General features: G+C 34.6%; 2 protein-coding genes and 1 pseudogene across 6 annotated transcripts; 1 reads left to right on the top strand and 2 right to left on the bottom strand.

Moving 5' to 3' along the window:
• Window positions 1-672: 672 nt before the first annotated feature.
• On the bottom strand, window positions 673-24,473 carry LOC132056167 (uncharacterized). Of its 5 annotated transcripts, none has more exons than XR_009414738.1 (15): window positions 24,298-24,473; window positions 24,073-24,157; window positions 23,545-23,647; window positions 23,278-23,427; window positions 22,476-22,607; window positions 21,635-21,761; window positions 21,515-21,553; window positions 21,350-21,424; window positions 20,403-20,462; window positions 19,884-19,948; window positions 18,093-18,183; window positions 16,753-16,975; window positions 1,884-2,065; window positions 1,398-1,533; window positions 673-1,062 (listed from the first exon to the last, which is right to left on the bottom strand). XR_009414738.1 is itself a non-coding variant. In XM_059448250.1 (12 exons), the coding sequence occupies exons 1-12, from the start codon at window positions 24,397-24,399 to the stop codon at window positions 16,934-16,936; spliced, it is 1,071 nt and encodes a 356-aa protein (XP_059304233.1). In that variant the 5' UTR covers window positions 24,400-24,473; the 3' UTR covers window positions 16,668-16,933. The 5 variants fall into 5 exon arrangements, 1 of the variants encoding a protein (XP_059304233.1); XR_009414739.1 differs by having other exon boundaries at window positions 1,884-1,995; XR_009414740.1 differs by having other exon boundaries at window positions 1,884-1,962.
• Window positions 811-2,035, bottom strand: LOC132057586 (CASP-like protein 4D1). Its single transcript, XM_059450215.1, has 3 exons — window positions 1,884-2,035; window positions 1,398-1,533; window positions 811-1,062 (listed from the first exon to the last, which is right to left on the bottom strand). Exons 1-3 carry the CDS (start codon window positions 2,033-2,035, stop codon window positions 811-813), a joined length of 540 nt encoding a protein of 179 aa, XP_059306198.1.
• On the top strand, window positions 13,744-16,331 carry LOC132056168 (protein REDOX 2-like; annotated as a pseudogene).
• Window positions 24,474-27,015: the final 2,542 nt, after the last annotated feature.

Raw genomic sequence — 27,015 nt, 5'->3', positions numbered from 1 at the left:
ATTTTGGTGGCTACAATCTAAAGTAAGAGTGCATATCATTTAAGCATGATTAAGTGATAACTTAATTCATGTCTTTCTTGATATTATGTAAACATCGAGTGTGGATTATTTTCCACGAAGGAATATAACGAGATGGATAGAATGTCTTCACTTTAACCAAAGGTCTCGAGTTTGAGCCTTAGGACTGAAAAAACTCCTAATATGAAACTTTTCCGAGTAAATGAATCCTACGCAACACAAATCAGGATGACTCCAAATGTCGGACTAATAGCATGTTTGGCCAAACATCTACATATTAGCTTCTTTTGAAAAGTGTTTACCAAAATAATATTTTTGGTGAGAAGCAGTTTGTGTTTGGATAATTAGTTTGAAAAACACTTTTGAGCAATAATTATTATTTGATCAATTTTTTCAAAAGTGGTTCTACGTGTATTTTTAAGTGCTTTTAAAAAAAACTTTTGAAGAAAAACTACTTTTTTGGCTTTTGATAATCGCACTTATTTTCTCTTAAAAGCTTAATCGAACAGTACACTTTCTTAAAATAAGCATTTTTTTTACAACAACAACAAAAAAAAAAAAAAAAACACTCCTCCCAAACAATTCAAGCCAAAAGCATTGCGCGCGTTCACAGACATGCATTTGCCCCGGACAATACCAAACAATACCGAAAAAAGCAAAATGAATACATCTTCATCATGTAGTAGAATCAAAGTACAGAGCATGAGGATTACACCTCAAAATGAAATGATTATATTCAAAATATGGCAATAGAAAAAATTGCTAGTAGCACTTTTTTCCATCTAGTGTGGGCTAGAAGCCTCTTCCATTGCGGTTGGAAGAAGTAAGAATGGTGAGTATAGCCATGGTAGCAAAACCAGCTAGGAGGACTCCACTAGCAACAATTCCCCTGTCCAGAAATTTTTTGGTCTTGTCCTCAAATTCTTCAAGTCCATCTACCCCTAAAACTTCCAAGCCGTCAACTAATTGGTCTATGAATTTTTTGAGTTCAATACTGACGCCAAATCCTACGCCAACTCCACTTGCCAAGAAGAACGCTATCACCTGCCCAATTTCATTCAAAACAGCATGTGATATACTTAAAATAAGGAGAATTTACTAGTTAACCACGCTAGGTAATTCACTACTATCATAGGTCGGAAAAAAGCGATCTCGAGAGTTCGGTTTTCTGCTCCTTTTAAAAATAAAAATAAAATAAAAAGAAACAGACATCACGAGGTCGAATTTTTTAGCGCTAAAAACTGGGAAAGTTTAAAACCGACCTCCGGAGGTCGGTTTCTTTAAAAAAAAAAAAAAAGGGTTATATTTTCTATCTCTTACAAGTACTAAGTACATTAAATACCAAGACAGAGGCATGTTATTAAAGGTGAGAAGAAAACCTTATCACCGTAAAAATCAAACATAGGCAGAAACTGGCCCTTGATCAACCTCTTCTCGTTGAGGGCTTGATATACTGCGAAAGGCAGCTGAATTAATGAATAGACCGCTCCCCCTGCAGCCGCAGCTAATACATACCTGTATGTATGATACGGTTGAAACATAAAAATTGGCAATTTTATAGAATTTTCACAATAACAAAGAAGAAAATTTATGTACTGATCATATTTAAAGGCATTGGTAATTTGTAGACTTATAGTCTTCTTGTTTTTATATTCTTTCTTATTTTATTCAAAATGCGGCACTTATCTAGAAGAAGAAAAAAAACGAACATATACAATTCTCTCTAATTAAGAAGACGCACAATAGTATAATTTTTTTTTTACGTTGTCAATGTATATAAGTTAAATCCAGAAGAAATGCGTTAATATTGCAAAATTTTAACTGAACTTCCTCAATCGAATTAGATTAATCATACAAAACCTTACCTGTTGCCTTTGATGTCACTGAATTTGGTTTTGTCGCCATCAAGTTTGAAGTTGTTCGTTACAATAAGCGCAAGTGCAGCTGCACACGCCGCGAGAGTGAGTATCCTCAGTACTGCAATTGAGTTGATAATTGTACGCTTAGACGTTGCCATATTCTTCTCGTAGTTATAATTTCTTCTTGCCTTGAGAACAATTTTAAATGCTCATTATTTTCAGAAGTAGAGAACATCCTTTTTATACACTACTGATAACCGGCCACTACTTAACAAATTAACATCGTTGAATTGGTCGAAATGGCCAAATAAATATTGTCTGAATAAGGTTGTTTTAGCCGGACTTCGTGAATGTAACAAGCCTTTCCTAATTTAAACAAACTTCTGAACGAGAAAACACGTAATTTCTTCCATGTGAAATAAAGAAACCATGATGATTTTGTAATTTAGTTACTATAATAGTAATAGCTTTGAACAAGCAAAGAATCTTATTGCATACATAGTGTGCTAAGTGTTACTCAAGAAAGAACACAAGATAATGAGACACCTAGCTAGCTTGTTGTCGTTAATAAAAAGGCATTCCTTTTGTATTTGCTAAATATACTTTCGGCTCAATTGAAGTTTAAACATTAAGGCTCTATTTGACTTGGTCAGTGGCGGACCCAGGATTTTACACAAGCGGGTTCAATTACGGCGTAATAAATGAGGATCATTGGTGATAACCAATAGTTTAAGTAGCGTTAAGCAAAACAAGTTTCCCCCTTTTTTTTTTTGTTAATAACGTAATCTCAAAATAGACTTATTTTAAATTCAACCCTCAATTTTTTTTAAAACAACTTGAGAAAAAAAGTACAAAGAACCTATTACATTTTTTTTAATAAAAACCCATCTAATTAAAAGAGTTGTACTTCAACAAGAATTAAAAAATCTATTAACTCTATGTAATTTAACAAAATTCATTTATAATGACCAATGCAGTTATTTACGAACAAAAGACGATACAAAAAAAGTTATAAACTAAAAAACTAATATAAACTGATTAACTATACTAAAACAAAGTATATATAATTTCAACAAATATAATTGCATCTTTTAGCAAAAAACTATAAAAAAGAGTGTCAAAATTCATTTTATAAAATTTTAATTTCTTTAAAGTAAAATAGATTTTATATAATTATTTTTTATTGAATTTGGGTAAGAAAACAAAATATAAAAGGTGACATACGAAAAAAGAAAGACAATAATATAAAGGCTAGCTAGTTGACTACCAATCAACATTAACTGACTTTTGTTGGCCGATACTTTGTTCTTCGTAGCATGGCAGGAAAATTGGCCAAAAGTAACAAAATACAGCATGCAGCGTGTCCAAGGAGACTCGATACCCAATTCTGAAGATGGAATTGAAGCCACTTGACTGTTGCGCCAGAGCCAAGCTTCGTGTCAAGCAGATTCAAAAGGTTTCACATATTAAAATGTAATGATGATTTTCCTTACATAATCAGTAAATTTACACACAAAATGGGTTCAATTGAATCCACTTGGCACCACGTGGGTCCGCCCCACTTGGTATAATCTTAATAATTTTGGACAGACGTGTAGAGAACCATTATCTGATGCCAATTGATTCCATTTTATCCTGAATAGTGAACCGACTCTAAAGAATTTGTGTAATGCAAAATATGGTGATTAATGATAAAGTAGCATACTGCTCACATTTCTTCATTTACGTCTTTCATATTTTTTTTCTCCTTTCATAATTATAAGTTTTTCTTTTAATTTGTTCCTGTATTTCTTTTGGTTGTATCATTAAGTTGACTGATAAAAATGTCTCGTGGCATTAAATTAATTCCACATTGTCTAGTTTTATAGAAATGGCTGAAAAATGAGATACTCTTTTTCCTTTTTTTTTTTTTTTTTTTTTTTTTTTTTTTGTTAAAAGGACGTATACAACTGACGAGATCTGAAGCTTTTTGCGGCGTTTCCGTCGTTAATCCAAGATGCCGGCGATTACTATCATCCTTTTCATTTGGTTAATTACATCGTTGACTCATTTAATGTAAAGAAGTTTTTTTTTCCCCTTTCTTCGAGAAATATAAAAGAATAAAAGAAAGAACTCAAATCAACACTAGCGCAAGCAAATGAGCTCAGAAGGTTACTTGGGTTGACATAGCTAAATTAAAATGAAGTAAATGTTGTGTCAATATATCTAATTCGTCCAACTCTTACATAGAGAATGTGACGGAAGGAGTGGTTTTTTCCTTTTAGTTGTTGATGTATTTTGTTTATGTTTTCTTTTAAGACGCGTGTATTTGCAGACGTGATGTTTAAGTCATAAAATATACTATTTTATAAAATAATATTAATATTATTAAAATTTAATGTTGAGTAAATAATTATACATGAATGAATAAAATACAAATTTATGTGAATCATCAATATGAATCATTTTAAGGTACTAATGAGGTCAACCAATAAATCATTTGAACCTATGAATTCGAACACTAAAGTCTCAAGTCTTTCCCAAGTCTGGGGAAAGAGATAGTACATGAGTTTCTATTTCAATGACTATTATAGTTTGCAGTCGTACACAGTCAAGTGAATTAGTATCACTTTTTCTCATCCGGTTAAATTTATTTTTAGGTTTACCATTATGTGTTGATGTGTGTGTGTAAGTTTATACAAGTGTGAATATGAGTAACGTCGACTATGATTACAAATGGTTCATGTCCTAAAGTTTTTGCCTTGTTTTAAAAAAAATTGTAGCATCTTTTTTTACCATGCATACATATCACGAAGTTGTGGTAAAATGAAATTAGTATTTGTAGGAAAGGTATAGAAATTCGATCAACATATATACGTCTTCCTTAAGATGGCTAATAGATAATTATCAGTTTCATAATGTACGTACATCTAGTAATATATTGTAGTAGATATACTTAATTTACAACTTTGTAAAGTACACCTATTGTTACTGACTTCTTTAGTTTCGTCTCAAATTAATTATGGTCACAATTTTAGTAAGTGTGGAGTATTATATTATCGATAACAAATATTTTATTCTCTTTACCTAATAATTTGTACGTGTTTATGTTGAAATACACACTATACAATCAAATGATGATCTACCGTATGATGAATTTGTTAAGAAGAAGCATAAGAAGACAAAGGCATCGATGGTATGAAGAACAACAAAAGTGGAAGAGATTACATGGCCCAACCTCACATTATTTTCTAAAAACCGCATTTGACCATAAAACCAACTGCCTTTTATTAGAATTGGGCCTCGATGACTTTCCCATATAGAGCCTTCGAACAAATTCTACAAAACCTAAAGATAAGACAACATACACATGGCATACGTATAAGAAATAGAACAAGATATTTATTTAGATCATTCTAAAAATGTATATAGGTGTATATAAGATTCCAAATTACATTCCGGAAATTTTATACGAATTTTTGTACCTCATAGGTTTGTTAGGAGCATTTTTGATTATTGCATTTTAGTCCTTTATAGCTAGTATAAGTAGAGTAGATGTTTATACAAGAATATACACGGTAAAAATTTCCAATCATTGTCTTCTTTTCTAATATGGTATCGTAGCTTGTATGACAAAAACTCGAATCAAGAAAGCTTTCTTGACTCATTTTCTTCAAATCTTTCTCTGTCTCATACTTCACTTTGCTGCATTTGTCTCATTCTTCCTTCAAGCTTGAAACATGACTGGAAACACTGAAAACACTGAAAACACCTCAGGTTCAGTTTCACAAACAATGACAACACCAAATGTAGCTTCTTTTGATTTTAGCAACCCTCTTTTTCTTCACTCTTCGATGCACCAGAATGAGTTAGAATAACATCTTTCAATGGAAAAGGATACCAAGGTTGGAGGAGGTCTGTACTCATTGCATTATCTGCAAAAAACAAACTCAGCTTTATCAATGGAACTCTTGCACAACCAGGACTTGAGGACCAGGAATATCAAGCATGGAATAGGTGCAATGATATGGTCACTTCTTGGTTGCTTAACTCTTTGTCAAAAGACATTGCAGATTCAGTCATTTATTCAAAAACTGCAAAGGAACTATGGACAGATCTGGAACAAAGATTTGGCCAGTCTAATGGGGCCAAGCTGTATCATTTACAAAAGGAAATCAATGGTTTGGCACAAGGTTCTACTGATATGGCTGGTTATTTCACTAAGCTGAAAAGGCTTTGGGATGAACTAGATTCCTCAACTCACACATAAACCGTACGCGTGTGTGCACTTGCGAGGGAAAACAAAAGATAATCTGTTAATGGAGGATCGAGACTCACCGCAATACCTCGGATGAATGATGTCTATTCTCGTGCAAGAGGAAATATCCTCATGACTTAATCCTTTGCCAGAATCAATCGTGCCTATTCTCTTCTTCTTCAAGATGAGAATCGTAGGGAGGTGTATGTAAACCCTCAAGTTTCTAACTATTCATCCTTTATGGCGGAAACTACAACTCTAATCCCCGCATAATTCATAAAGCAAAACCCAAGGTTAGGTAATAACACACAAAAGTTCAAGACCTAAATCAAATGCAAGGAAATAAATTGGATATGGAGTACTAAGGAACTCAAACCGATCCACAGAAATTTGGTTTCAAACCAAGGAAAAACAAAGTTCAATCCCAACTCGAGTTGCAGACACATTGTCTCAAGACAGGCATGTGATAGACAATTGCTTTAGGTTGATTGGGTTCCCGAGATGATTTTCGGTTCACAAATCGAGGCGGAATACAACAATGAAGTGAAAGGAAATACAGAAGCAAGTGAAGAAAATGAGATCATTGACAATAATTATAGTGAATTTGATATGAATGCTTCCTCAACTACAACTGCAAGAACAAATGTCACAAATCTTCAACATTTTCAAAACGAGCCAAGAGACCATCGGGAACCAAAAATTCGTAGATCAATGCCAATGTCATGGGCTGTACTATGATAAAGTTCTCGTTCTTGTTTCGTTTTTAACACCGATTTACGGATAATAGATTCTGGTGCATCGAGCATACGTGTTTTGATCAAAATTCTTTTCAAAAAATTAATTCCTCTTCCTAGTCCTATACACATAAATTTTCCTAACTCTAATAAGTCCGTTACACATATAGGTAGTGTTAAGATAAAGCCTACTCTCACATTAAACAATGTGCTTCTAGTTCCTTCTTTTAGGTATAACCTCTTATCTGTTCAGAAATTGTGTGTACAAATTCATTGTACTCTCTTTTTTAACTCAACTAAGTGTATGATGCAGGACCATCTGAGGAGGGTACAAGTTTTTGGTGAATCAAGGGATGGACTTTATCTTTATCAAGCTTTAATCTTAGGTCTAAGCAAAAATGTCATAGCAATTTATCATTGTTTTTTCGGCCTAGTAATTTCAATTCAATTTCTCGTTTTTCCCGTTTTCAAAGAACGCCATATCCGACGTAACTCTTTGGCATGTAAGATTGGGCATTTGCTTTTCCAAAGAATGAAATATCTCAATTTAGTCCAAAATTTCACTCCTTCTTTAATCGGTTTGTGACATTTGTCCTCTTGCAAGACAAACTAGAAGTCCTTTTCTTTTAAGTCACATCAAAACGAAAAGAATTTTTGAACAAATTCATGTGGATACTTGGGGACCATACAAAGTTGCAACACATGATGGTTACAAATATTTTTTAACAATAGTTGATGATTTTAGCGGGGGAACTTTGGACTTTTTTGCTAACGGTTAAGAGTAATGCATTCCAGCTTTTAAAGGATTTTTTGCCATGGTTGAAAGGCAGCAATTCAATGTCAAAGTTCAAAGGATGAGATCAGATAATGCACTAGAGTTAGGAAAGGGATTACAAGAGGCATCTTTTTCTTAAATCACAGGGGATAATTCATGAGACATCTGTGTTGCTACCTCAACAAAATGGAATTGTTGAAAGGAAGATAGGCATTTTGTTAAATTGCATAGCACTATTGTTTCAATCTAAGTTGCCTACATCTTTTTGGGGTGAATGTGTGCTAACAGCAACACATTTGATTAATAGAATACCATCTAGAGTTCTCAGAGGAAAATCTCCTTTTGAAGTCCTATATGGGAAGCTGCCTGATTACAAGCTATTGAGGAGTTTTGGTTCCTTATGTTATGCTTCTGTTCTTGCACATAATAGAAGTAAATTTGAGCTGTCGCAGCTAAGCCTGTGTATTTATAGGCTATCCACAGGACAAAAGGATACAAAATTACTTGATTTAGAAACCAAAAAGATTATAGTTTCTGTGAGATGTTAAATTCCATGAGACTATTTTTCCTTATTCATCTACTACCAATACATCAGAACCTATTTTTCCCATTCCTGATATAACCTCTTCCTTTCCTGATCAAATCCCTGAATCTTCTCCTTCTGCCTATCGTTCACATTCCTTTCCTGATCAAATCCCTGAATCTTCCCCTTCTGCCTACCCTCCAAATCCTGATTCTGATACTTCTTTTAAACCATCTAACACCACTAATACCAACATATCACCTGATTTTTCTCCTCCAAATTCTAATTTTTCTCCTCCACATTCATCTACACCAGTTATACCCACTAGAAAGTCAGAAAGAGTGAAAAATTTTGATATTTGGAAGATTTTTATTGCAACAACATTTTCCTATCACAAATCACTATAATTGTTTATCTCATTCTTTACAACCTTCCACCTTCTCTTTTGCCGCCTTATCTATGCAATCAACAATTAGGTTCTCTCAAAGGTGCAGTCCGAACCTGTAAATACTCTCAAGCTAATTCACATCCCGGATGAAGAAGCAATGGATAAGGAAATTAAGGCACTAAAGGACAATCATATACGGAGGAAGTACCATTACCACTTGGTATGAAAGCTTTACCTTGTAAATGGGTATACAAGGTAAAGCAACACTGATGGAACAATTGGAAAGATTAAAGGCAAGGCTTGTCATTCGAGGTGATATACGAGAGAGAAGGCATTGATTACAATGAAACCTTCTCTCCCAAGTGGTCAAAATAACCACTATCGTGTGTCTTTAGCCATCGCAATTTTAAAAGAGGATGGTCAATATCTCAACTTGATGTAAATAATGCATTTTTACATAATGGATTTACAAGAGAGGTATGAAGTATCCCTCAGTTTAACTCTTCCATACCCCAATTTTGTGTGCAAATTGCAGAAATCTATTTATGGATTAAAGCAAGCATCAAAAGCATGGTATGCTAAGTTAGCAGGGGCATTACAATTCAAAGGATACACTGCTTCATTGAATGACTACTCATTATTTTTCAAAAAATCAGGTGATTCTATCTCCATTATAGCAGTCTATGTTGACGATATTCTACTCACAGGGAATGATCCTTCTGAATTCATCCAAATTAAATCTTTCTTGGATTCAGAATTTTGTATTAAGGATCTAGGTGAACTACATTACTTCCTAGGCATGGAAGTGCTCAGAGAAAAACAAGGAATTATCCTTAATCAAAGAAAGTTTACCTTAGAACTCTTGGATGAGTTCAATTGCTCCAATTTGCCATCTGTTTCTTCTCCCATTAATCCTTCTACAGATTTATCGAATCAAGCTGGTGCACTCCTCACTGATCCTACAATTTATCGACGACTCATTGGTAAACTTAATTACCTCACCAACACTCGACCAGATCTCTCTTATGCTGTTCTTTGTTTGAGTCAATACATGCAAACACCTCGGATGCATCACTACACTGCTGGACTACGGGTACTTAGATATTTGAGAACGAATCCTAGTCAAGGTATACTGTTGAATTCTGACCCATCTATGTCACTTATTGCCTTTTGCGATGCCGATTGGGCATCTTGCAAGGAAACTCGAAGATCCGTGAGTGGATTTTTCATAAGTCTTGGAGGATCTCCAGTTTCTTGGAAATCCAAGAAACAACCATCAATATCACTTTCCTCCGCTGAATCGGAGTACCGATCTATGCGAAGAGTCACGGCAGAGCTCACTTGGCTAACTAGACTTCTTGAAGATCTCACTCTAAAGCCCAAATTACCAGTTCCGGTGTTCTCCGATAGCAAAGCGGCAATTTATATAGCTCGCAATCCAAATCTTTTCACGAAAGAACCAAGCACGTGGAACCGGATTGCCATTTTGTCCGCAACAATTTCTTTCCGGCCGATTTCTCTCTATTCGTCCCTTCAAGTGCTCAACTTGCCGATCTATTTACAAAGCCCTTATCTGGACCATCGCATCATTTAATTCTCTCCAAGTTGGGAGTCAGTTCCCTCCCCTCCAACTTGAGGGGGGGTGTTGAAATACACCCTATACAATCAAATGATGATCTACTCAGAAGTGATGAATTTGTTAAGGAAGAAGACAACAAGAAGACAAAGGCATCGATGGTATGAAGAACAACAAAAAGTAAAGCGATCTCATACGTCCAACCCTCACACGGGGTCTTCTAAACCATACTTGACCACAAACCAATCGGGCCTTTTATTAGAATCGGGCCTCGTATGACTTTCCCATAGAAAGCCTTCATGAACAAATTCTACAAAACCTAAAGATAGTACAATATACACATGGCATACGTATAAGAAATAGTACAAGATATTTATTTAGATCATTCTAGAAATGTATATAGGTGTATAAGATTCCAAATTACATTCGGAAATTTTGTACGCAATTTTTGTACAAACCATAGGTTTGTTAGGAGCATTTTTGATTATTGCATTTTAGTCCTTTATAGCTAGTATAAGTAGAGGATGTTTATACAAGAAATATACACAGAAAAATTTCCCAATCATTGTCTTCTTTACTTTCTAATAGTTTATCATGATTTTTCAAGATCAAATTACATGCATTAGTGCAACATCTTTTTCCATCTTTTAGATATTGCTACAATTTTTCTTATCCTATACAAATGAAATGGCGTGATCAATTAAGATTAAATTAATGATGTTGAAAAGACTTAGAGTAATAGTTAGTAAGATTAGTACCTTGATTAATTTTTTTATTTAAATCGAATAATTTCCAGCTTCATATTATGAAGCAACGGTAAAGTTGTCTCTATGTGACCTATAGACCACAGGTTCGAGCCATGGAAGCGGGCATTAATGCTTGTGTTAGGTTAGGCTATCTACATCACATCCTTTAGGGTACAACCCTTCCCCCGGACCCTGCTAACGCGGAATGTTTTATGCATCGGGCTGCGCTTTAATATCCTATTTTATATTATAGAACTATTAATATAAAAAGTTGATATCCAAATTTATGAAAGCTGTGAATAATTTATCTAAACAGATAATAACATGAAATTGACTTATACCTATGATATGAATTGCATTGACATTTGAGATGGCTAGACGAAAAACACAAAATTAATATAACGGCAATAATACTAAGATTGGTTATGTGCCTTTTACTGTTAATAACATTCTTGTTCGGATCAATAGACACTAATGTAACACTAATTCCATGGTAGCACCTTGTTATTCTAGTTAGTATATTGAGGAAAGTCCTGAAATAAAAAGAGTAGAAGTATCACTAATTATGTGACCAAGTAATCAAACTGACCTATTATAAGAATACAAACCAAATTTTTTGATTGTCCATCTTGGGGAAATTTAACTTATTTTAATTTCTTAGGGCACATATGGCCATTTAAAATACCAAATTATGTGGTGATCGCTTGGAATATACATTGATTGATTATTATAGTATATATTTTGACACCTTAAACTTTTGAAGATAAAAACTGAAAATAAAGACGCCGCTAGTATTAGTATCTGTCGTAAGTCCATGATGACCACCGAAGCAGAAAATCAAAGACACCAGAAAAGTTATAGAAATTAAAGTCCACAAGGTGGAGTAACAATAAAAAACTCTTCAACATAATAAGAGGATTGTAATTCGAAAATGTCTAAGGTTATGGTTGACCCAAGGTCCACTGGAAGCCAAAAAAAAAAAAATGGGTATTATCTTTGACAGAAATAGGAGTCATTGAACCTTATAGGTTATTCGCGATACAATAATGAAAATCTAACCTATATTTTAGGGTAAAAATCTTGAAATCGCTAATCGTAATACTACAAGTATATAACATATAATGAAGCTTCGTTTTCTCACCTTTTTTTTAAATATACATAAAATGAAGGAAAAAGTGATAAATTATGGATGGGGCTCCTCTGCATTTCCACTTTCTCCATTTTCCCCAAGTTCCTACTGTAATAGAAGACACATGTCATTTTTCGCAATAATTAAAGGTTAGGATTTAATTGTCCAAAGCAAAATCTTAATCATGGTTAGAATAATAATTATTTCCTTTATTTACTCTAAAAAAATTGGTAATCCCACAATTCTAGCTAAATTATTTATCTGATTCATAAATATATTTATTTTTTTCTCACTTTTCCTTCTTTATTACGAGTTCCTTTTTTTTTAACAGGTTTTATTTTTATTTTTGTACAGATACTAAATTACAATTTCTATATTCTTTTCCCTAATTCATCTTTGCATTCCTATCAAATATAAGAGAAATAGGCATCATTAGTTTACTGGGAAGTGGGAACAGTAAGACCAAATTAAATCAACATTTAAAAGAATCTGTATGATGTTAATTTTCTTTATTTTTGATAACTCTTAGTTAAAGAGATTTTTTAGCAATAAAATTGCTATAAAAATGAATAGAATAAGAATCGTAAGTGATGCCATGTCTTAAACATCCTACGGAAAAAATGTAATTATAAATGAGTTATTACACAATTTGACCAAATGTAGATATTCATGATATGTGTCATTAAGAAAAAAAGGAACTCGTAATAAAGAAGGAAAAGTGAGAAAAAAATTAAATATATATTTATTAATGAGATAATATTTTAGCTAGAATTGTGGGATTGCCAAAAAAAAATTAGAGTAAATAAAGGAAATAATTATTATTCTAACCATGATTAAGATTTTATTTTGGACAATTAAATCCTAACCTTTAATTCTTAACTATGAAGCGTGTCTCTTATCTAAGTAGAAACTTGGGGGAAAAGGGGAGGAGCTCCATCCATAAATTATCAACGGAATATATATATAAAAATGAACATGAAGGAGCACCACTTGCACGTGTACAACAACGATAAGAAATTAAGGCAATGAGAACTGAACACTTTATAATTTTTTTGTAATTTGAAGAATCGACAACAAAAGTGAAAACAAAAGTATTAGAATAGAGAAATTGTCTTCGGAAAGTTAATTCGATTTTTTTCCAAACAAAAGAGGATAAAAAAAGTTACCTATTAGATATCCCACAAAAGCAAACAATCACACAGAGCTTATTACAAAGTGAAGTTCATTCAATTCAACAATATAAATTGAGTATTTAGATCCACCACTTTAAGTTATGTAGGACTTTTCTCAAGAAGCACGTCCGTTTGTGTCAAGAAGAAAGGGAAGTTGTATTGTTGAATGCATCCCTTCGTAGGAAACGGTGTTTGGGACTTTTGCTGCGCCACGTTTTTTTTCTTTTAATTTATAAGTAGGGTAATTAGGTTTTTAAGGACATTTTAGTAATTTAACTTTTAAGCTAGAGAGTTTATGCTTTTAATATAATATAGATAGATATTGATGAAGTTGACTGATAAAACAGTCGTGGCATTAAATAATGCCATATGTTCTCGTTTTTTGACCCTTCCTTAGCTGTCCCACGATGCATGCGATTCATTAATTTTGACATAAATTTCTACTTACTCCTCAAAAACGTTACGTTATACATCTGGAAACTTATGAACAATCATCAGTAAGATATTTATAGCTTTCTCGTATTTATGCTACAAGTGTCATTTCTTTCTTTTTTTTTCATAAATTTATTTTTTCAATTCTCTGGTGATGGAGGAAGTAGTAGTAGTGCATGTACCGGAAGTTGTACTGAATTCAGGCTACAAGATGCCTTTATTAGGCATGGGAACTGCAAAATATACCATGCCGCCGGTAGATGAGTTAACGTCCATTTTAGTTGATGCTATTGAGAGCGGTTACCGCCATTTCGACATGGCGGCATTGTACGGCTCGGAGGAGGCACTAGGCAGAGCAGTGGCCGAAGCAAGAGAGCGGGGCATTATAAGGAGTCGGCAACAAGTGTTTATCACCTCTAAGTTATGTTGCACATATGCGCACCCTCAACTTCTTCTCCCTGGCATCAAAAACACTCTTGGGTACTGACTAATACTGATATTATACTTTGCTTGTCCTTTTAAAAAAAAAAAAAAAATCATTTCTCAATTGTTTCTTGTTGAAATTGTTACAACGTAACGGCCTTTAGTTACAGCAGAGCATTACCAATCGGAGCTAGAGTTCTAGTTATAAATTCGACATTCAACATGATTTGGTAGCTTTGACCAAAATTGTATTTTAAAAAATTCACCGAAAATCTACAATTACCCTTTCCAAAACTCAGAATCCATTAAACTCAAAAAAGAAATCTGTCTCTGTTAACAACAAACCACAAGAAAATCCATTGTTTAGAGTCGTCGAAGTTTTGAGGAGTTGACATTGAATTCAAGCCGAAGTAGTGATTATTTTGTTATTTTCTTGTAAAGTCTCAATTTAAGAGTCGCTCTCCAAGATGTCTAGTAGTCATTTTAAACTCTTAATTAATTAAGTCATAGTAGTAATTACATGTTGGGCAAAATCCAATAATTTTGGCTCAAACTTTATATTTGTGTTAAAATTTTCAGTTAATAAAGTGTAAATAATTTAATAAAGAACCCAATAAGCAAAGAACATTGTGTTCCAGATTCCATAAACTAAAAATCCTGAGTCCAACTCTCTTCTTAGCCCGCTCTTTATTTACCTTTGGCCTTCCCAAACTCTTATATATAGTTATGGTTCAACCTCGACTTAGTGTAGGAAGTTGGGGCTAGATTTCGTGGATTTGTATCTAATACATTGGCCAACAAGCATGAAACCTGGGATTGATATCCTCAAATTTAAAAAGGACCGAGAACTTGTCCCTTTTGATATGAGAGGGGTATGGGAAGCCATGGAAGAGTGCTGCAAGTTAGGTCTGGCTAAGTCTATTGGAGTCAGCAATTTCAGTTGTACAAAGCTCTCTCACCTCCTCCAAATTGCTGCCATTCCTCCAGCAGTTAATCAGGTAATCAAGTTATTTATATTAGTATTATTATAAAATATAGTTTAACTATTATTGTCATGCAGGTTAATATGTACAAAAGAGTTTTAATTTGAAATTTTTACTCTATCGGATTCCCTAAAAGATACCTAAAAATTATATTCCTAAAAAGTGAGATTAATAACCTGAAAAATACATAAAGCATATTATCTGTTACAGTAGGTTAAAACACACCAATAGTGCTAAAAAAATTAACACATGACTGTGGAAATAAGTTAAATCCTTATAAAAATGCTTCAGAACGTTCAAGAATATCTATCAAGTAGTACTCTCTTTGTTCTAATTTATGAGCATGTTTCACTGGGCATGAAATTTAATAAAGAAAAAATAACTTTAACTTGAACTTGTGAGTCTAAAATAAGTCATAAATATTTGAGCGGCTATAAAGGGTAGATGCAACATTTAAAGTTAAATTATTTTGTAAATAAAGAAGTGTTAGGACACACTCTTTTGATACAAACTGAAAAGGAAAATAAGATTATAAAATTGGAATACAAGGAGTAGTATATTTCCTTTTCTCTCACTATGTTATTGAAAGGACATCGTAGTTACTTTTTTTTTTCTTTTTCAGGTAGAAATAAATGTGGCATGGCAGCAGCAGAAACTACTGGAGTATTGTAAAGAGAAAGGTGTTCATGTAAGCGCATATTCTCCACTGGGAGCCAATGGTGCCTCTTGAGGTACCAATGCCGTCATGCATAGCCCAATCCTCAATGACATTGCAACAGCTAAACAAAAAACCATCCCCCAGGTCTTTTCCTGTTTCTCTTATTGTGATCATTAATGAAGAACAACTTTTATGCACCTATAATATTTACATGGTGTATTCCAATTCGTTCTATATATGTAGGTTGCATTGAGATGGGTATACGAGCAAGGGATAAGTGTGATAGTGAAGAGCTTTAACTAGGAGAGGATGAAACAAAACCTTGTTGAAATATTTGATTGGGAACTTAGCACTGAACATAATTTCCGAATTCAACACATACCTCAGAGGAGGGGAAACAAGGGAGAGAGATTTGTTCACCCAAACGGGCCCTAAAAATCTGTGGATGAACTTTGGGATGGGGAGATCTGAAACTCCACCAGTCCAGTGGCATGGGATGATAGATACTATAGTACTATAATTCTTCTATAATTTTCCATTTGTCAGTCATGCGCCTTAAGCTCAACCCTTGTACCATCAGTCTACCATAACCTGATTGCATGTTCTCAGCGTATTTTATTGTATTACTTTTAATTTATTCTATTGTGTTATTAGATCTATTTGTACGTGATAATTAAAGAGCTCATTATGTAACAACCAATTTGATGTAGCAAATTTTTCTTTTTCATTCCGCCTTTCCTTGCTCCTTTTACCCTTTATCTAATTTTGTTTTTCTTTTTCGTTCCGCCTTTCCTTGCTCCTTTTACCCTTTATCTAATTTTGTCTTTCATTTTATCTCTGACAATATATCTTAGTGCATATGCCTCTAAGCGTGAAGCAGGGAGCTTCTAACTTCTGGCCCCATGTAAGACATTCTATTTCGATACGATGGAAAATGGTAAGCCGTGGAAGATCGCTTGCAAGCTAGTTCTCACCAAAGTATTTACTTTCTTTATTTTACCACAAGCAACGGCATTTCTGTAATAGTAATCTAAATAGTTTGGAGAATACAGCTTTAAGGAAGCTTCATTTCTATCTCGGATAAATATAAAAGGCTTACCTTCCAGCCTAAACATATGTACAATGAAGATAAGCCCTTTCTGAGCATGGCGAGAAGCATTCTCTCCAATAACTACTGTGCACAAGTAGAGAATCACCTTCAAAGCCAACAGCCTAATAGTATCCAGTGTCATGTGCCACAGCGCAAACTTTCGAGGAGTTCAATCTCCAAATAAGCTTCTTTACTGAACATCAGATGTTTTGTATGTGCGGGTGATTCGGATCTGAAGCAAATGACACACAAGGATGCTTTAAAAAACTTATTTACACATAGATAAGCAGGAAAAATAGTTACAGGATCATCCCAAAGATGCAATCAATTTCAATCTTACACAATACAGGCCCAAAAGCCTACATCCAATACTGCACCAGCAACCACCACAAATTAACTTTTCAGCTTCTCAAGGCAGATAACATAAAACTTAAGGGTAACCCATATAAGAAAAAAAGAAAACAAATCAACAAATGAAAGATCATGGGGATTCGAAGAGGGCAGTGGTACCTTTATGCTTGGGAGTCCATGAATCCCATTTTCAAAAAAAAATCTTTTGCTTTGAAGTTTGAAATGTCCCAAGCCAAAAAAAAAACAATGATATCTATAGAAGATGACACAATTAACTCTAAAAAGATTTGTACTATTCAAGTGACTAGCACACATGAAAAGATGAAAGATATGCTTTGTGCTACCTTAGCAAAACTTAATATTTTCTTTTTAAAAGAAAGAACCTTAAAGTTTATACTAACCAAAAACAGAGAACGATAAAGTTCTTTAATTCCTCATTCAATTTATTTAGCGTTAAGTTTTCCATACTTTTTTTTTTTTTTTTTGATTAAGCACCGGGTGTCCGAGTCTCTTTGAGCCCCGACTAATCCCGGGGGTGCACAGGCCCTCGGCAAGGAGTTTCCCGCAAGTGCACCACGGGTAATTCGGGGGTTTCCCAGTCCGATGGCCCTCAGAAATTATTTGCACCCAGCGGGTTTCGAACTTGAGACCTTGAAAGGGAGCACCCCAAGGCTCAAGTCAATTGCCACCAGGCCAACCCCTGAGGGTTGTTTTCCATACTTGCTAATTTAGTATTACTAACTTGTACTGAACTTACTTTGAAATCCTTCCACCAATCAGTATCAATTCTGCTCTATTCAGGCCATCTCATTCCGATACTAATTTAAGGTAAATTAGGGCCTATAGAACTAGAGGTAAATCTCACATTTATCTTTAAGCAAACACACAATTCTCTAACCGGAATAATCAAGAACGATCGATCTTAAGACTTCTTCCCCCATTTTAAAAGAGCTGGCACTACTCCCATATTTGAGGATTCAAGCATGAGAGCACATTACCTGTGCGAATGCATAAATAGCTCGCACGATTCTGGCATAATCAGTTCCAAGCATTTGAATGACAACATCTGCTAGAAGCGTTCCCCACAGACTGCATAAAAATGTCAGATACAATGTGGTCACAGACTGTGTAAAAAGAATAACAGGAGAAGTATATAAACCCAAAAGACCTGAGAACTGAATACATTGCTCCACCCTCTTCATTAATAGAGACACAATTGGGCCACAACGTTCAAGAAGAAATTAAATAAAAGAAATAGAGTGAACCATAATTAAAAGGAGTTCCCTAAAAGCGCAAACCTACAGAGCCAGTTCAAAAGAGAAACATCTTTCCAAGTGAAATGAGTACAAAAATAGCTCCAAAATCAAATGCGTAACCAACTATGTAAACCAAATAATAGAAAAAGTATGCAGATTTCTGTTATAAGCTACAGCCTACAAGAGAGTAGGGTCATAAGGCCCATAATTCAGCATTCAATCATACACTATTGAATTCTATGAGTATATTCTATTGTTAAAAGTCTTCAGTTGAAACATTTTCCACTTGCATCAACCAGTTAAATCGTTACGAAGTCCAACATGACCGCAAGATAGAGTAGGAAATCTTCACAACCAGAAAATCCAACATAACCTACGACTTCTCTCCGTGTACTTGGCCCCAGAACCCCGTTAAGTATTTGGTGATAGAAAGCTTCAGTTCAAAAGATTTGCAATATTGCCAAAGAATATAAGGATTCATTTATCAAAAACAGACACCAAATGAGCTCTTGTTAGTCTACATACTTACATAACATGGAATAAGTTACAACAACTCAAGAAAAAAATTACAACTCAATTCCAGACTAGTTGAGCAAGCCATATAATTTCTCAGTATTCATTCCACTCCATTTGCATCCCAAAATGTATTTTTTGCCTATTAAGACAAACTAGGGGTTCTCTGTGGTGTTAAATTTAGCTCAGATAAGTGAACAGGCAGACCCCGTACAAGTTTAGGTCGCTCGGGTTGGACATAAGTTCATTGATAGGTGAATTCAGACACAACCCAAATTAACCCATCTAAAAGTATGTAGTCAATTTTGACTATCAAGGTAGTCCAAATTTACTCATAAGAAGACTCAAAATTCTTGAGAAACTTTTCTGTTGGTTTAGTTTGTGTTAATCAGACTCTCTCAATATAAAGAAAAAAAAGTTGTTTCACTTTGATTTGTTGTTGTATAACAAAATTGACAAACAAATGGAAAATCGTCATGAGCTAGGCGATTTGGATTATGACCCACCACTTCGCCCAGCTTGACGTTACCCATCTTAACCCTAACAAACTTCGGACAGGTTGAGCCGTGAACAATTCATTGACTCAACCCATTTTAACCCGTCCAAACTTGGATTCAACCAATCAACCCTTTTATTTGACACATAAGAGATTTTCCAACATTAGAGACTCCCAACTTATAAGTAGATAAGTTGTTGAACCTTTTTTCTAATAGCATGATTCTCTTCTTTATGAGATAAGGGTTCTTATATCAAAAAAAGTCACCTGGTCCAGTTAAACACATCGAACATTGTTGTTCCAGTACCTCTCTTTATAGAAAAAGATATGAGTATTCTGATAATAGAGCAATTTCTACTATTGACACTAATGCTACAGAATTTAAAAGGAAGGCAAGGAGAAACTAAGTGATCCCTATAGCAGATATAAACAAGTGAGCAAATAGTTTTTTTTTTTTTTTTGGTTTCTCCTGAGAAACTAAAATAGTAAAAGACAAGGCAGCGTGCCAGCACAAATGAGATTACATTGGGCCAAGAAATGTCATCATGCTCCTTAACCCAAAATAACGGGAGGCAGCACCTGCTAAGCCCTGTCAAAGACCAATAACAATGAAATGTTAGCATGCACATAGAACTCTAAAGAAATCGTAGTTTCTGAAGCAGAGCCTGAAAGAGAATTACTAACTCCATCATAACAGTTTCAGCACTTTTTATTATTGAAGGGTCTTTTTAAGTGTACATTTTTCTTTTCCATTTTTCTTTTTTCGTTCTGGAATGAGAAGGTCATTTAACTTATAATTCAGCATTTATGGGCTTTAGAATGATTAACTATCTTCAATTAAAATGCACATAGAAAGTGTGGAGAATCTTAGGAATTCGAGGAGTATAAGGCTGCATCATTCACGAAAAAGATAGAGCATATGACCGCTCTTTCTATAGAGGTCTCTGTTGGACTTTACGCCAGTAAAATAACTACAGACAGTGTTCTGTAGTGAAGCAGAAATGCAACCCTCAAATCAATGCATATTCATAAAACTCAAAAACCTTTCTTGCAGCCAGCATGGCCAATCTGGACTCCAGGTTAAGAGCCGCCACTTCTCCACCCTAAAACCAACAAGAGCCATGTGAATCAAGAAAAGTCATGTGAGAGAATCACAAATTAACTAAGTATTATAAATCATCCAGTAACCACTGCAATGCAGGGCAGACTTTATTATTACTCGTCTTTGGTTTGCCAAAAAATCACTATTAGTGTAAGAACTGTCTCTTTTCTTATTTTTACTTCCGTTCAGGACATTTTAGTTAAAACACTGTTTGGTTCCTACATATGAAAAGGAATTTTCTGGCAAGTCAACTTTCTTGAACCTTAAAACTTTTCGACTGGGAACATTTAGGAAAATATGGTCAGTAAAATCCACTAAAGGATCTCCTCCAAAGTAAGTATTTGCAGGACTAATTTAGGAAACCGATTTACTCTTGATCTTAAGCTTTCCTTTTCTTCTCAAACAAATGCATGCAACAAATGATATTCCATGTATTTTACTTTTACTTGCTACAATTTTCTCAAATCCCCATTTCTAGCAAATTTCTTGACATTCAACAAACCTTAGCTTTAGCAAATGTATCCAGGACAGTCTTGATGTACCATCAAGATACCAAGAGTACTTAAATTTGGATGTGTTCATACTAGAACAAAATCCTTAAACAAGAAAAGCTGATTAAAGAGATGCCAGAACCCAGACCAAACAACTTCCTCTAAAATAAATGGTTGACCAATCTTATTTATTTATATATAATTATGTAAATAATTAGCTACTTTTGAGAACATACTTAACACGTGAAAAGAAATATAGATCCAGATGTCAAAGCACATTAACTGGTTCAGGAACAGTGCACATCTATTGGTTGAGGAACAGCAAAGAGACCCATTTAAATTTTAAAGTGTCTAGCATCAACTACTGTCCCCAACAAACTCATGACTTTTTCAGCACCTTTTTAAGGACTTCCCTACTTATCTGATAGTTGGCAGCCTCCAATAGCATCTTTCCAGAGAATCTCCTGGCTAACTAGAAGCAGTGAACATAGTCCGTGGTTAAAACAGGATGAAAGCACAGGATAAGGAGCAAATTGTAGAAATCACAAGGTATCAATTATACCCCACTGTATATCTTCCCCAATGTTAGCACCCCTCCACCCTAGAACACAAAGATCAGGTTAGCTAAAGCATGACCAAAAGGCTCAAGAGATCTACAAGTTTACAAAATATAGGTAGAAACCTTTAGCATTACTGAACGGACCCCTTCTGCCCCAGCCTTTATTGCGGCACCAGCTTGTACCTTCCACTTACTAAGCCCAAACTCTAGACTACCATGCTCATCAGACGCATCCAAGCTTTCTTTTGAGCTGTGGAAGATACATATTCGTCATATAAGGTCCATATGAGAATTTCTATTTCTACACCAAGAGAAGAAACAAGATAAATCACAGCAGAAGAAGAAATTAGAAGAAACCTCTTACATAGGAACTGGAGAATGAAGGGATAATTGGTCAATTATTATGTCAATCAACCTGAAAACCTTGAAGCACGCCAAAATCCAATGGAACTGATTGGAAAGGCAAAGGATATCGAGAGGGAGAAAACAAATAAAAACTATCTATACGTCCCAATTTAGAGGACACTTTCTCTTATCTGACAACCTAAAATGTTCACAACATTCCATTAGTTTTTTATAAGGTAAGGTTGGGTTCACAACATTCCATTTGTAACATGATGAAATCCACTAGTAACATCATTCAATACAACTTTCACAAGTTCCATGAACTTAAATTCATTTTAGTAGTCAAACTTAAACTTTATTGCGGGGTAGTAATTTTTTCTATCAATCTTATTCTTCAATCACTATCTAAAAAAATTCTCACCTATTATTTGTATAACACAAGTCAAATAAACATTGTAAATATTATGCCTCTAATAAAATAGTACAATCTAAATTGAGACTGAGAGAGAATGTAAAATAACTAGCATAAGCATCTCAAAATAACAAAACAATATAAAGAAAGTCCGTCTCCTCAACCACACCATTTGTTCTCACAGAAAACAAAAGGAAAATGATTTACCTTGAGTACTCTTGCAGCAGATGAAGAAAAATCTCAGCTTCCAGGTCTTCGGCAGACAATTTGGCTGAGCACCTTATACTTAATTTTTCCCTGACACCAAGCAATACCTCCCTATATGATGGTCTCCTACCCCTAGATTAAATACCAAACAGCATCAATCACTGACACACAGAAACAAAATAAGAACTAAAATAAAAGAACCACGTGAAAGGTTAGGAAATGGAAAACCATTTTTATCGTATAAAACTAGAGATCAATCGGGTGATCACCACTTATTGCAGTTGCATTTTCAAAAATCATCAAACTCGAGATGAATTGGATGACGATCACCAGTTATTTCAGTTTCATTATCAAAGTCTACCTTTCCAGAAGCAACCAATAAACATCACTCCCATATGAACTCCACATAATCAACCACCGAATCCTTTAATAATGAACTATCGATAGCTTGAGTTATGATGATTCATAAGCATCCGTGTAATTTACATAAACAGCATAAATGCACAAAGATCGAGGTTAAACAATCAAGATAACATGCACCTGTGTTTACAGAACACAACTCAATGACCTACCCACTCGTCATAGAACAAAGAACCCTCCGCCGACCCCCTGAGAGAGGATCATATATGATTTATGCCCAATTTTACAACCAGACGTTATACTGATACAGCAATAATTTTCTGCAGAGTGATTTTGTATTTAGTTTAAAATATTCTTGCATGGGTTCAAATACATTGGAGTAATTGGACTTTAAAAGTTTTGATTAAAATACAACTATTCTAAATAAAAGAAATAGAGAAACCTCAATGTGGACCGTGCATCAGCTGCAAGGTATAAAAATCTTGATTCAAGCATTGACAAAAAATCTTCCCTCTCCTCCAGGTCTTCTCCAATCACAACATAATCAAATTCAGCTCTCTTTGTTACTGACTTCAACAATGGGCTAAAGTAACTGAAACACAACCATACCGGAAGGAAAACTTGTTTAGAATTGTCAAAGCACCCTTTTTTTTTTTTCAGTAGAACACTAAAGGCTTAGGATATACTGCTGCTACTACTGTTTATTTACCTTGGACCAAATAAAATTTTTTGAAGTTCATAGAGTTCAGAATCAGTCGCGAGTTCAAGCACTGACCGAAGATCCGGATCAACTTCAGTGCTGCCGCTCCCCCCTATAGTGTATTTCACAATTCATAATAAATTCACAATAAAACTACCAGCAATGAAAGGTGTGTTCGGTATGGAATTTTCCAATTTTCCCATGTTTGGTTGGTCAAAATGTTTTGAAAACAAGTTCCTTAAAAATGAGAAAAAAGACTTCCCTAATGGAACTAGGGAAAACAAGTTTCATAAGTGATATCCCAAGTTCATTGTCTCCTCCCCACCCACTCCCCACCCCATCCAGCCCTCCATAGTGTTTTGCTAGATTATGTACAAATGCTGGTGGGATAATTTTTTTGTTTACTTACCAATCACAGGGGAAAAAGTAAGAAACCTATTTGTTTTCCAAGAAAACGTTTTCTTGGAAAAAAATTTCCATGGAAAACATTTTCCTTGATACCAAACACACCGGAAGTAAAGTGCTTTAAAAATAGACCTTGAGATTGACTTGAAAGTAAAGCACGGGCAGGATTTAAGAGGAGCCTTGAGCGGGAGCTTCGACGGCAATATAATTTGATAATCTAAAAACAAAAACCAAAAAAACAACAGAATTCATAGACAAATAGATGTGAAGCGGAATTCAGCAGAAACTGCAGGTGCAATTTACAACTACTCATACAAGTAAATGGAGGCATGGGAGAGTGAGGAAGGTAAAACTTACTTGGTGAGGAGAGGAAGTGACAGGGAGGAGAAAATGAAGTGGCTGCCGGGGGAATTGGTGGTTCAGTGGAACGGAGTAGTACAAAGCTCCGGCGGTACCCATTGTTGTGGAAACACTCTGCTCACTCCAGTGACTCCACTCCAGTCAAACATATGGCCAAATGGGGATTTTGTTTACATTGACGGAAATACCCCTTATATTTTCTAAAATAAATAGAAAATGTTGTATGTTAACTTTTAAGGACCTACTAGTGAGATTTGTAAGTTAATATCATATATTTGGATAATTGTGATACTACTTTTGAAGTTTTTTTTTTTGGGTACACTGGAAAAAGATTTCAAATGCGACACTATTTAAGTATGTCGGGAAAAGAAACTCCATACCTTTGAGGGCACTTCCCTAGATTATTAAATCTTTATCATGTTATGGCATTCGTTTGCCAGGGAATTAGCACATTGATTTGCCTCTCTCCAGATGTGTTTAATCGAGGCTTTGCTATCATTCAATCAAATCTATTATCTTCAATAATAGCTCACTCTGAGAGGATGATGTTGAATGTCGTCATCCGACAGCGATTAGGCAATCTGTTACCATTTCAACTTCTTCATATCCCATTAGTTTAGCTACCGTGAGGCCTTTTTTATGCTTCATAATTCTATAATGAGGCTTGTCGTAGGTTTCACCTTACCTGAATAGCCCAACTTCCATTTTCCGTGTTCATAGCTAAAGATTCCTCCAAAAGCGGCATCTCCGGACTATGGCTTGACATTACTATCAGTGTTCAAGTTTAACCACTTCTTCACAAAATAACATTATTTTGAAACAAACGATCTACTTTAATCTCAATGTTCCATTTTACCAACTTTGGACTATTACTTGACCTCAATTATTCCAAATTAAAGAAACAACAGTAAGATCTTGTTGAATGTAGAAATACTATCAAACTAAATGAGATTCCTTCAATGTAATTAAATAATTAGACTTCACAATTTTCAGTGACAAAATAAGAAACAATCAATACCAAATTAACAGTTTAAAAAAGGTTTGAAGTGCATGAATTATGTTTAAATGAAAAGCTAGAAATCAACAATGCGACACTGCAGTATGCAATTGACAAAGATTATTTTCTTCTTTTTCACCATTGAAACGTTACAATAATCCTCTTCATGATGGGAGGAAACTAGAATTTTGAATATAACTTGGTGGCTTAGATGTTACTGTAAAATAACATATATTACTGGTAATACCGATTTTAGTTGCAAAAGTTATCAACTGTTATACTTTTGCTTTTTTTTTAGTAAGGCAAAAGGTATACTTCACTTTGAAAGAAAAACTTGCACAAACACAACAATAAGCGACAGTAGCAGAAGACAAACATTAATAAAGTGAGTGATAGTTGATAGTTTAGGCTTAGCCTATAAACCAATTAACATTTTTTTCTTTAACCGATCAGGGATAATTGGCACATAATAATTGCCCCCGCTTGAGAACCAACGACCTCGTTGGCCACGGCTGGGCTCAATTGGTCGTGGCACCATGCGTGAATTGACTTGCTCTGATACTAATTTTATAGATCAAGTAGAAAAGTCCAACCTAAAAGACTAGTCTAATAGGTGGGAGAGCCTATTTAGCCACTCTTTAACGTTTATTTCTTGGGTTAATTACGGGACGTAACTAACTACTACTATCTAATTATATTTAGTAGCTATAGTTTCAATTAATTACATCCCATAGCTAATAGTTGTATCTTAATGACACTTAATAACTATTAAAACAAAAAAAAGAAAAAGGGAAGAAAGAAAAAAGCATTGGAAATGTCCGTTCTTCTTTGACTCTCTCTTTGTACTTACCCGCCTTCTTCTTCTTCTTCAAGTATCCTCTCTCTCTCTAAAAATCTCCGTTTCTTTATCTCTCTAAAAACACACACAACAATTCTTTCGTTTTTTAGTTGTTTTTTATGTGTATTTTGTTGAATATCTTCTTCCATTTTTTTGATTTTAACAAAAAACGTTTCTGACATTGTTAGGGTTCTTGAACAAGCTTCGATTTCGTTTTAATGGCGGAGTTGTTGGTGACGATGACGATGAAGGATAACAGCGGAGGTTGTTGGTGACAGCGATGTTTTCGTAGATCTGGTGGCGTCGGTGTCAGATCTGGACGGAAACAGTCAGATCTGGCCAGAAATTGTTGTATTCGCGAATACGGCGATCGTATTCACTTTTTTGAGTTTTTTCTGTTAAATTTTTCGATTGTATTCATTTTTTTAAGGTGTGTTTGTTAGCATAAGCATTGTTGTTGTTGTTGTTGTTGTTGTTGTGAAATTTCCGGCAGATCTGGCCGGAAATAGTGGTTGGTGTTGTTGTATTCATGAATAAGACGATTGCATTCACTTTTTTGAGCTTTTTTGTTAATATTTTAGATTGTATTCATATTTTTTAGGGTGTATTTGTTAATTTTGGAGTATCTATGTTTTTATGTATTCAGTTTTACTCGTTGTATTCATAAATACAGATAGTCATTTTCATGAATACAGTGTAAAAAAAAATCACTGTATTAAAATGTATACAGCGGGAAAAAAAAAACGAATACAGCAAAAAAAAAGGTAGCTATGCCATGTAAATATTGAAAATGTAGCTATGGCAATTTTCAAACCCCCAAAATGTAGTCATTTGTAAAATCCCCCTTATGTCTTTAACCGATTGTCCTTCAAAGGCGGTG

This window comes from Lycium ferocissimum, chromosome 5 (genome assembly GCF_029784015.1).
Source record: "Lycium ferocissimum isolate CSIRO_LF1 chromosome 5, AGI_CSIRO_Lferr_CH_V1, whole genome shotgun sequence".
Lineage (NCBI taxonomy): Eukaryota > Viridiplantae > Streptophyta > Magnoliopsida > Solanales > Solanaceae > Lycium > Lycium ferocissimum.
This window is presented reverse-complemented; position numbering and strand designations above follow the sequence as displayed.